At 51.6% G+C, this 11,782-nt stretch overlaps 1 protein-coding gene across 2 annotated transcripts in view; it reads right to left on the reverse strand.

The window, feature by feature from the left end:
* Positions 1–2,555: 2,555 nt before the first annotated feature.
* The window catches only part of LOC144093430 (ras-related protein Rab-27A-like), a 120,229-nt gene continuing 111,002 nt past the window's right edge, over positions 2,556–11,782 (reverse strand). For both annotated transcript variants that reach the window (XM_077626798.1, XM_077626799.1), the window contains exons 4-5: positions 9,894–10,301; positions 2,556–5,455 (exon numbers count right to left, since the gene is read on the reverse strand). In XM_077626798.1, the coding sequence (XP_077482924.1) occupies positions 9,908–10,301 (394 nt within the window). In that variant the 3' untranslated portion in view covers positions 2,556–5,455; positions 9,894–9,907. The remainder of the gene's footprint in view (positions 5,456–9,893; positions 10,302–11,782) is intronic.

Genomic DNA, 11,782 nt, shown 5'->3' on the forward strand with positions numbered 1-11,782 from the left:
TGCTCGGTTGAGGATCCGGATTCAATCCTGGCCACGGTGGTCGCGTTCCGATAGAGGCGAAACTCAGAAGATGTCCATGTGCTGGTCGGTGCCAGCGAACATTAAATATCCCCAGGCGGTCGAAATTATTCCGGAGCCCTTCTCTACAGAACCTCGTCTTCTCTTCCTTGTTTCACTTCCCCCTTCATCCCTTCCCTCATGGCGCTGTTGAGGTGTCCACTTAGAAGTGAGGAACCTACTGCGCCCTTTTTTTTTTCCTCATAACCGATTTTCGTTTTCGTAAATCCGACCCTGCTTAGAGACTCTGCGGCTTTCAGTGCTCCGCTCGTCGCTATGGTAATATCCCCAATATAACCCAGATATACAAGATACGTTTCACGCAAGTATGTTGCTATACGTAATGACATAACAAAATAAGCCATATGGCCTCTGCTGAAGGAACACGGACTGTTATGGCAATGCATCCAATGACGGGCAGCCCTGAAAGTTTGTAATGCTACGTTGCATGCAGGCAATACGCTTGTCCCAGCGGCGCGGGCTTGCCCTTACGTGCGCAGTATACGCTCTTCACTCTTTACTCCCTTAACCTTTCCTGTTTTTATATAGTTTAATTTCCTTGCACCGCTGTATAGGGTGGCCAGTCATTAAGGCCCTACAAGGTGGGTCGCTTGCTCGGCTAGATGTCGCTGGCTACCCCCCTCCCCCCCAAAAAATTGACATTAAAACTGCCATGGACGTCCGCAGGACATCCAAGGGAGTTCCAGTGTCCATTGGGACAGTTCCGCCGAGTGCAGGCATCAGCTCCAGACAAGACAATCGAAACCCCCTTCGCATGTCCTTCTCATCTGTTTCTCTAACGCTGCACCTTTGTGGCACAAAAAATCTGTGCACCTCAAATGGCCGATCTCCCTGTGTGGGCATGTGTCACTGTATGAGGATAACAACAACAACAACAGTCTCCACACCGCTTCATTTGTATAAGCCTAAAGCGAAGGGGCAATAATATTCAGTATCATAACCAATCAGCCACCGATGCAACGTCCTTTGTTTTATCATTCATTTTTATTCACACTCAACAAGTATAACAGAAAGTCTTCTCGACATGCCGCTTCACCGTCCTCCCCCTGCGGGGAGAAGATTCGCTCAAGGCTGCGGCATCGAGCGAACTGCTCGCACATCTGCGGCAACAGCTGTGCATGCTCAGTGTCCGCGACAGTATAGAGCTGTTGCCGCGCAGACAAGCACCGGCCGTCTAACCCAGCGAGATGCGCGCGCAAACACACCAAAGGATGACGTCGGGCGCCCATTGGCTTTCCTATATGCGCGGGGGCGAACATAGCTCGCCTACATGCGTGACGTCACCGTTGGCTGCACCTACAGGCGTCACACTGTCGGAACGACTCGAGGCACGGAGGGTTTTCACGGCGGGACAATGCGCTATGGATGCGTACGCGGCAAAAAGGGTCAGAAAACACGGATGAACGGCGGTGGCCGAAAGTTGGTGCTCCGCTCGGCAGGGCATCTTGCTGTACCCGGTCTCAAGTGTACATGATTCCTCTGATACATGTAAACACCATAATGCAACTGGCTTTTCTTTAACGCATTAACAGAAGCCGCATCGGGGGAAAGAAAATGTACCGTCGGTTATAAAATTCGCTAATTCGCTGGATGGAAGTGACGTCATGAGGGCGGATGACAACTATAGGGAGTATTCACTGACTTCACAACGGCCGCCATTTTGTTGCCTGTGGAGCAGTGCGAAAAACTGCGGGCGCGTGTAATGGGATTATCGCCTCCCGCTTCGGTCTGCACTGCTGAAGCTACGCGCTGGGCAGCAAAATGGCGCCCGTGCCGTCACGTGAGCACCCGTGTCACCACCTCGAGAAACCTGCGGGGAAACAAATAACTGCCTGCTAGATGAGCCGAAGGGATTTCTCGTTGTGAGCAGAGAGACGTGAAGGGGTCCGCAAACACCACCATGCACTAATGACACAAAACTCGATGTAAAGGCATCATCAGCACCTAATGCTATCGCATTGTAATTAGGGGTCCCTGTTAATTTTTTTTCCCACGTGTGTTTGGATTTGTTGTACGCATAGCGCACCCACGGGATCATAAGCAATCGTATCTATAGTAAATGCTGCTGGTCTTGACTGACACCAATAAAAGAAAGTGGAACGCCAGATGCAGCACACACACAAAAGGAAAAGGAGATCGACAAATGGCAGCTAGGGCGTTGTTTCACGCATTTGCAGGTCCTGTCACTACGCATGCGCCGAAAATGCGCTGGATTAACTGCTACCAAGACAAAAAAGATAAAGCCGGATAATTGCAGTTTGTGCTTTCACGCTTCCGTTGCCCCATTCGCATATTTAGTTCGGTTACTACAAGTGCACACTGCATAATACTTTCCGGCGGAAACTAAACAGCAGCACGAAACGGAACCTCAAGACTTTCACCATATATATATATATATATATATATATATATATATATATATATATATATATATATATATATATATATATATATATATATATATATATATATATATATATATATATATATATATATACAGCTGAACCTGTTGAAAGCGGCCCGGCGATTACTTCGCTATAGCCGTAGCTTCTTTATAGCCTGTGTGGACCGAGTTTCCAAGGAGAATCGTCAGTCCTTCGTTATATCCATCATGTCGTTATAACGAGGTTCGACTATATATCCTTCATTGTTACACCATCGCTGTTTTTTCTTCATGCGTGAGTGCTGCACTGCTAAAAATGACACTGGTTCATGCTCAGGTGCAGTCGAAGATGAACACCCCAGGCCTATTTACACTGTGCAAGAACAGCATAATGCCCTGCCGAGAGGTGAAGGCGAGAGTTGCAAGGCGAGTGCGGTAAATAGGAGCGTCGGAAGTATCAAACCAGAGGATGGGAGACCAGGCACACGGGCGTGTGGAATGTAACTCGAGACATAATAAATTTATGCTCACGGCAGACCCCTCAATGGTGAACAGCAGTGGTGTTCGTTAACAACAAATCCCTCTCCGGTTGCTCGCGCTAGGTCAGATTATTGAGAAGTTATTTTGGTATTTGAAGCCTGCAGTTTCCTTTTTTTACACAACCAATGAACAGCGCACTGCAGCAGCCCTAATATGCCGCGGTATAAAACTTTCAGATAACGTCCGCCGACTAAATTAACTATAAGACGCATCCGATTTCGGTCCCATTGCCGTGTGAAGACTATTGAGGCTTTAACGCTATTATGTAGAGCCACTTATAAAGAAACCTGTCTTCGGCCATGGGCAACCGTCCTTCGAAAAATATCTTAACCTCCTAAAATGATTTGAAATTGGCTCTTTTCTGTACTTTGCGCGATGGATTGTCAGTAAATCGTGCGGGAATGAACACGTAATTGGTGCTGAACCGTGTAAACGATGCGTCGATCGCGGGTTGTCCGCAAGACGTTCGGGGGAGTACATCGGGGCAGTTTACAATAGAATCATTCCAGAGTCGTTGCACGCCATGCATTTTTTTCCTCTGCTCTAAGCGACCGCGTTACGTCACCTGCTTCAGAAACATCTGGTGCTCACAAATGAAGAAGACCTAGAACGTTCTTGCAGAAATCCACAGCGCAGCTTTCAAAATCCACTTACAGCGGCGTAACAGACAAAGAATAAAATAAGTGCAGTAACAACATGAGGGGTCTCAAGTTTCGTAAGCGGTATATACGCTGGAGCGAACCATAGCCTGTAGTCCGCGGACCGCACATCACGTGACTATATAGGGACATCTATATAGGCAATGGAAACGCACGTTGCCCTGTCGGTCCAGTCACATGACAGGCGCTCAATGGACTACACAACGATTAGGCCCATGGAGTGGATCCACCTTAACAGCGACACTGTAGGCAGTCTGGAGCTCAAACCAGCGATAAGGAATAACCGGTTCCCGAGATTTCAACTTGATGAGGCTCGTGGGCAGCGCTTGAGTAAGAATTTCCTGTTCGCAGCATGAGACATTGACTGCTGGTGCGTCGGGATTGGGGAGGTTGCTGTGAGGACTGCACAGTGTGAGTAAATCACACATAAACCTGTTACTTTTCTGAACGTTAGACTGTTTTCTGCACGCTTGACACTTTTGGCCTATGGGAGGCGTGTGCCACAACCTCAGCAAGGCGGCTCCATATGATGCACGGTTTGGGACCGTGTGTGAGGTTTAACGTTCCAAAGCGACACATGGGAGAGACGCCCATCATGGTATACGAACGGCCCTGGCAAACAAGGAATACAGTGACGTCTTGGTCAACGCCAGGATAGATGTTTTGCACAGTGATTCTCCGACTGTCGTAACAGAGCCAAACTCAATATTTCTGCGAACCAGTCCCGCGATCGAACGGTTAATGCACCTGCGAAGCGCACGTTCTTTACGTTACTTCCCTGTTGGTCTCTTCAGCGGCCTAATGATTGATTGTACATGGAGCAAAGCTTGCACTCTAACGGCTGGTTAAGAAGCGAGGAATCTTGTCCACAAACAAGCCCGAATCTACAGCAAGGGAAGCCAAACTTTCTGGCAGCATCTGCCCTACGCCCCCCACCCCCACCCCTTCCTTCACTTTCTCAGTATGCATTGCTATATGCGTCCTGCCAAACGAGACAGAGAAGGCGAACTTCGCGACGTCTCCCGCAGACCGAGAAGCACCAGAAACCAAGGGTCCTCGTTACAATTTAAATGCTGAAGCATAATTGGGCAGTGTGCTCGCCAACAGCGTACATCGTGAGATGTACTTAATCGAAGCTGCGACATTTCCATCAGCGATGTCCTAGGTGGAGGACGTGTGCACCCGAAAAAGGGGGGGGGGGGGGGGTGTTAATAACGAAAACTCGCGTGACTGACAAATGCTCCAGTCAACGAATGAGGAGTCTGCGGAATGACACAGTTCAATTGGTACGCTCATATCCCGTGCCTCAGGCAGCTTCTTCGAGGAATGTGCAGCTTCACAGACTTTTGTCGTGCTGTCGCACGCGTGAGATTGTTTAGCGGCTACGACACCTGAGTTAACGTCAGGTGTACCTAAAACAGACATTCCGCCTAGCTTTAAAACATATATAGAGAAAAAGTCGGTAACGCCGAAGAAGAGAGCGGCTCGAAAACATTGGTGAGCTCGGTATCCACAAAGCCCATACGAGGTGCCGCCGGACAGATCATAACAACACTGCGGAGACGGGGCAGGAGGCGGTCGCATTGGCGAACGAAGAGACAGTCTTTTCGGGGGTTCTCCGCGGACAAAAATGCACGAGCTGGAGAAAGATGCGCTGCAGGGGAAGGTGCCGCCTCCAGGAAGGGTGACACCTCCCGCTGTGGGAGGCACACGCAGTCGGACGCTAGGAGGGATTTGGCGGCGGGAGGAAGGCGATCACATGGAGTGGCTGGCCTCTTATCTCTGGGCATCGTCCCTGCGCGCACAGAAAGTGAGAGACCGTCGGTTACTCAATGAACGACAGCATTCAACAAACCGCAGAGCATCGCCTGCACGCTGCGGTAACGAAATTTTCTTTTAACTCCGATATATGTGCGAATATTAAGACATACAGCGCCCCTCCCCCACCCCTCCCCGCTTGTTCGGAACACCCACTTACAGCCGCCATTTCAACCACATGACAAAAGATGGCGCACTTACTGCTTCAGTGTACAGCTGCTCACGAGAGTTTATAGAACATGGAAGCGACGAAAAGGCTTCACTTGGCAGTCTAAGCATGAAGCCAACAACTGAAAGTTGTGCTTCGCACGCCCCTCCGCGAGGGAATTTAGTAAGGCTAAATTTAGCATTTTCGTGGCTACCATGTTCCGGGAAACTTGCGTGGGCAGCTGCCACCTGCGTCGCGCACTTTGAGTGCGCCTACTGGGGATAAAGATCAGTGCACAGATTTCTCCAGACAAAAAAAAAATGCACGGCTGCAAACGTTAAAGGCACGATTGCCTTTAAAAGTGCACAGGGACACGTAATGCGTTGACAGTGCGATAGCATAATAGAGGTTGATTATTTTACAGGAACTGACGTCACTTCCTGTCTGGTGACCTCACTTTCCTCAGCCAATGGGCCAATTTTAAGAGCGACGGCACTATGCTGCTGCTACCGTGCGTATAGGAGAAGCCGCATGATGCCACCTTTGATATCAGTTGACTTCTCACGCGAAACTTGACCGTGAAGCACATCACAGACTCATGTGTTTCCAATCCGAGCTTGTTTTGTCTGGCCGGCTTGTTATTAGTCCACTCGTATGTGCAGCCGACAACGAAACGAAATGAGATACTGCAGTCGCACGGCTTTGGCGTATTTGAAGGTATGCATGCGATGCATGCTGGGACAGTTTGTACCGCGCACCGGAAACCTTGTAGAGAAAGCTGCGAGAGTGCGGTTGCTACTCGCTCGCTTCTGGGTGTCCCCAGAAGCAGGTGCACGATTTGCCACGGCGCAGAATGCCCTAAATGTTTCTCGCTCCGATTACCATATGTTCACCGCTGACGGTTGCACACGAGGGCGCGTAGGCTGCCTGGATAGGGAAAGGGGAGGGAAAACTTTATTAAAGTGAAGGGGAGTTGGGCGAGCTTATGGGTGGTGCCCTCATTCCAGGGCTCCACTGGCTTGAGCTGCCCTGCGGACCTGTTGTATGAGGGCCCATTGGTCCTCCAGGTTATCGCTGGTTAGCAGCGCTTCCCACCGCTCAAAATACGTGTTTTCCGTCTGTAGAGTGTTTGGTCTTGGCCCCACATCCCCATGAAATCTGGTAGAGTGTAGGGCGGGCCTGGCACTAGGGACAGGTGTCGGAGTAAAATGTTGGGTGTATGAGATGTAATCTATGGAGGTTTGGAAATCTCTTCGTCTGTATCTGCCGCCAAGAGACGGCATCTGGGGTGTCTAATTTCCTATGAGGTGGTGGGAAGTGTCTCCTCTGATGACGCTGAAACTCGAGGCATTCGTTATACCTCGAAGGTAGAGGGGTAAAAGCGGGCACGGTTTGTGGCCCCGCCCGGTTGATGATGCCTCGAGCTAGGGCATGTGCCCTTTCATTTCCCTCCAGTCCCTCGTGGCCAGGGGTACAGGTGATTTGGTGGTGCGTGGTGAGAAGTGTAGTGCCCATGAACCGACTGACGTGCTTAGCAACTCGGCATCTCAGGTAGTTTCGACACGCGTGTTGCGAGTCTGTGATCACATGAGCGCTTTGACCTTGGGACTCGTAATGCCTAATGGCAATGGCCACGGCGGTGGTCTCCATGGCCGCTGGTGTTTCGGGTCTTACAGAAGCAGTGAATAGAGTGGAGAGCGGTGATCCACTGCCGCCACTGCGTACTTGTCATGGTCCGGGTATGCTGCGGCGTCAACATAAACCACGTTCGGCTAGGCGTCGGCATAGGTAGGATACTCGCGCTCGTCGTCTGCCTGTGTGAAAGTCTTTAAGCATATGTTTCGGTATCGGGGCCACGCTGATGTATTCCCTGTGCTGTTTTTCTAGAGAGGATTGAGCATCTAGTGCGCGGATGTCCGCAACTGTGCCTTCTTGGCATAGGATGGCTCGTCCACCTTGGGTGGTCTGAAGTGTTAGTGTTTGAGATGCACGGACATGGCTTCTGTTAGTTCCGCAAAGGTGCTGATGGTTCCTAGTGCGGTCAGACGCTCCGTTGAGGTGTTTTTAGGAAGGTTAAGGGCCGTCTTGTATACCCCCTTATGGTGGTGTCAACTTGCTGCTCCTCTCCCTTTGTCAGTGTGTGAAAGCGTAGTCCGTTTGTGATTCAGCTAGGTACCAGTACTTGCACCATGCCGAAGAGTGTCTTCTTCTCGCATTCCTTGGCGATGCTTGGTAAGGCGGCTGATCATGCGAGCTATCTGGTTTGCGGTAGTTTTGAGAGTCTGGATAGTGTGGGTAATACGGAGGTTCCTCTGTATCCAAAGACCAAGAATGCGGATCAGGTTAACTTCCCTAATGGCTTGACCCTCGATCGTGAGGTTGATGGGACCTGGAGAGACGTATCTCGGGCCATGTACTCAAATGACCTCCGATTTATCCGGGGCGCAGTGGACGCCGCTTTGCGAGGCGAAGTCCTCGACGATCTGGGCTGCTGATTGTAGGGTGGTTTCTTTTTGGCCCAGGGAACCCTTTGTGGTCCATATAGTTATATCATCCACGTATATGGTAAAGCCGACATTTGGAAGTGGCTGTAGTGCACGCGATAGCCTGAGCATAGCAATGTTGAAAAGCAGGGAAGAAATAATAGCTGCCGGAGGTGTGCCTTTGTGTGGCATATCTTTGACGTCGGAGCGGGTCCGTCCGATGCCTATCGTGGCCGTGCGGCCCGTGAGAAACGCACGCACGTGAGCAAATACTTTTTCTCCGCCGTTAAGGTCATTTATGGCTTGAAGGACCCCTCGTGGGATATGTTGTCGAAGGCGCCCTTTAAATGTAAGGCCAAGATGAGATGTTCTTGACCTCTGGGGATGTTGATAAGCACTTCTCGCTGGAGCAGGAAGGCGTCTTGGGCCGAAAGCCCTGGCCTGAACCCAACCATAGTAGGGGGGAATAGATCATTGCCTTCAGTATAATTTCAGAGGCGGGTGTGGATGACCCGTTCATAGATTTTTCCTAAATGTTCAAACACGGCTGAGAACATACAATTTTACGGGATTTGACACTAAGGTTCAGACTGCAGTTAGACTGTAGCGCGAGCTAAGTCCGGCCGAGAGATTGAACGAGACACGTGTTGTCAGCGCGGAGATTTCAGAGCAGTCTGTCTCTTTTTCCTTACAAAAGAAACGAACGCGAGAGGGGAGCGCCGAAGCATAGAGAGAGAGAGAGGGGGGGCGCAGAGTGGTTATAGGCGTTTTATGATGGCAGCCTCAGTGAAACCCGCGACGCGCCTCGAGTAACCGACGAGCGACGGTGATGGATCGTATCCTTTCCGCGTTCTCTACAAGTTGCGGGCGAGACTAGTGGAATTTTTATGGTGCCAGGTGCTTCTCAGTGGGTTTTCACGTCTCGAGATTGGTCCGTTAGCGATGACAGCCTCGGTAACCTTACACACTTTTCGTGATTGTTGCCGCCGCGCATTTCTGAGGCTAACTAAAATAATGCAAGAAGAGCAGGCACGCAATCAGGATATTTTTTCGAGATGGACCCAAGAAAATTTGGGGACCCCGCCCCCTCCCCCCCCCCCCCCCCCCCTCCCTCTTTAGCGTCTTTTAGTACGTGCCCGAAGAAGATCTTTGCAGAGGCACTGCTTTGTGATCACCTCAGCGAGGAGAGGAAGATGCGCATTGCGGCATATGTGCAACCAGCTTCCCAGCTGCTAAAATTCTCGACGGCACTCAGTAATCTGTTTATTAGAAGAGAAAGGCTAGAATGAGAGCACAGCCTTCATGGCTGTCGGAAGTACCTGTCGGGATGTCCGAGTTGTCCTTTGGTAAAAAAAAAAATGGCAGTGGCTCAACTTGGCTAACCCTGCAATTCAGCGAAAAGCAAGCAAGCTTGCTAATCGTCTGAGGCTTCTCCATGGCAGCTCCGCTAGACGCTCGCGACAGCCGTTCTATCCCCACCCACACGACCACGTGGCTATGACGCGGTATCACATGGGCTTACGACACCCTCATAGGATGTCACCACGTGGCTTCAGATCACCCCATCGGATGTTCTTAAGGTCAGAGGTCAACGCAAAGGTCACCCAATGTCAAAGGTCAACTAAAGGTCACGGACCAAGGGTTAGACGCCATAACTACCACATATGGTCATACACGGTTATCCTTGGTTGGGCTAGCTGAAGGTCGTTCAAGGTCATCCTCCGGCCTACGCGACGACAGCAGTGTAGTGAAGCTTATCGCTTCAAAAGGTGGGGGGCGCTCACCGTGCAGCCTAACACTAGCAGGTGCAGCCGTTGTGGGGCGGCGGCATCGGGTCCTCTCCGGGAGCCCTGCGCAGCGGGTCGCCGTCGCTGAGCGGAGAGCGCAGGCCCGCGGCGCCCGCCGCCGCCGAGTGTGGCAGGGGCTGGCCGGCCCCGCCCCCTCCGCGGTCCACGGTCTGCTGGATGCGGCGCATGACCAGCTCGAGGAGCGCGTCCACGGCGCGGCCCACGTTGTGGCCCGTGGCGGCGCTCGTCTCGAAGTAGGGGAAGCCGTGCTTGGCCGCCTCGGCCCGGGCCCGCTCCTCGGTCACGGCGCGCCCTTCCTCCAGGTCCGCCTTGTTGCCGCACAGCACCACGTCCGGGTTCTCGCAGTACGCGTGCGTGCGCAGCTGCTCCAGCCACGAACGGATGCTGTGCAGGGAACGACGAGGTCACGCGACAGCCGAGCACTAATGGTTAACGCCCCCGTCTGTCGCGCTCTGAACAAAAACACAACACTCCCAACAGAGGAGAAGGGAAGGAAGAGAGGTTAACCGGAATGAGAAACCGGTTTGCTGCCCCGCACCGGAGGAGGGTCATGAGGGGGTATAAAGATGAAGGAGAAAAGGAAGTAGCAGGAAAATGAAGGTCAGTGTGCAAAGTTAGTAAGCGTGCGGTAAAATCACAGCCTATCGTGCAGGCGCTTGGGAGGTGGTGGTGAAATCATTTATTTGAATATTGCAGAGAGGTTGCGTGGGGAGCACTCCCTAGTGGACCGCTCCCCTTACAGTACTAGGTGGAGTCCCTTATTCAGGGACACCATTGGTCTGGGCTGCCACTCGAGCTCGCTGAACTAGGGCTTGTTGGGCCGGTAGGTCCAGGCAGCTGAGCAGGGCCGCCTCCCAGTCCTCTCGGGTAGGGGAAGGGGTTAGGGGCGGAAGAGAAGGATTGTGTTGACATGCCCTGACCATGTGGAACGTGTCAACCACCTCCCCACAGAAAGAGCAGAGGCCAGAGAAAGAAGTGTCGAAATGTTTGAGTACTGCCGGGCACAGTAGAGTGCTAGTAAAAAGTCTAAGCAGTATTCTCTCGTCCGCTTTCCCTAGCCCCTTGAGAGGAGCCGGGTACTGACGGTGCGAGTCCCGGTAATGAGCGGAGATATCTTTGAAAGTTAACAGAGGATAGGAGTCCTGGTCCAGATCGGTAGGGTCTACGTCGGGGGCCCGGTTAGTGAGTGCGCGGGCGACCGAGTTGGCGGCCTGATTCCCTGGTAGGCCCTGGTTGCCTGGAGTCCAAATCAGAAATCGGGTCGTGGGGTCCTGATACCGAGCTGCTCTCCGAAGTATTCGTTGCGCTGTTGGCGTTGTCCAGCCCAGTTCATAATTCTGGCAAGCACCTCGCGAGTCAGATATGATGAATTCAGATTGAGCGTGGGAGGCGGCTAGGGCGATTGCTACGCCTTCACCGCCGACAATCGCCGCGGCCAGTGATGATGATAATAATAATAATAATAATAATAATAATAATAATAATAATAATAATAATAATAATAATAATAATAATAATAATAATAATAATAATAATAATAATTGGTTTTTGGAGGAAAGGAAATGGCGCAGTATCTGTCTCATACATCGTTGGACACCTGGACCGCGCCGAAAGGGAAGGGATACAGGAGGGAGTGAAAGAAGAAAGGAAGAAGAGGCGCCGTAGTGGAGGGCTCCGGAATAATTTCGACCACCTGGGGATCTTTAACGTGCACTGACATCGCACAGCACACGGGCGCCTTAGCGTTTTGCCTCCATAAAAATGCAGCCGCCGCGGTCTTGACTTCCGTCAGTGCGCGTGGACATAGACGCTCCAGCTCACGGCAGAGAGACTGCCTTTCGCCACTGTAGGCAGGGCATTCACAA

This window comes from Amblyomma americanum, chromosome 6 (genome assembly GCF_052857255.1).
Source record: "Amblyomma americanum isolate KBUSLIRL-KWMA chromosome 6, ASM5285725v1, whole genome shotgun sequence".
NCBI lineage: Eukaryota > Metazoa > Arthropoda > Arachnida > Ixodida > Ixodidae > Amblyomma > Amblyomma americanum.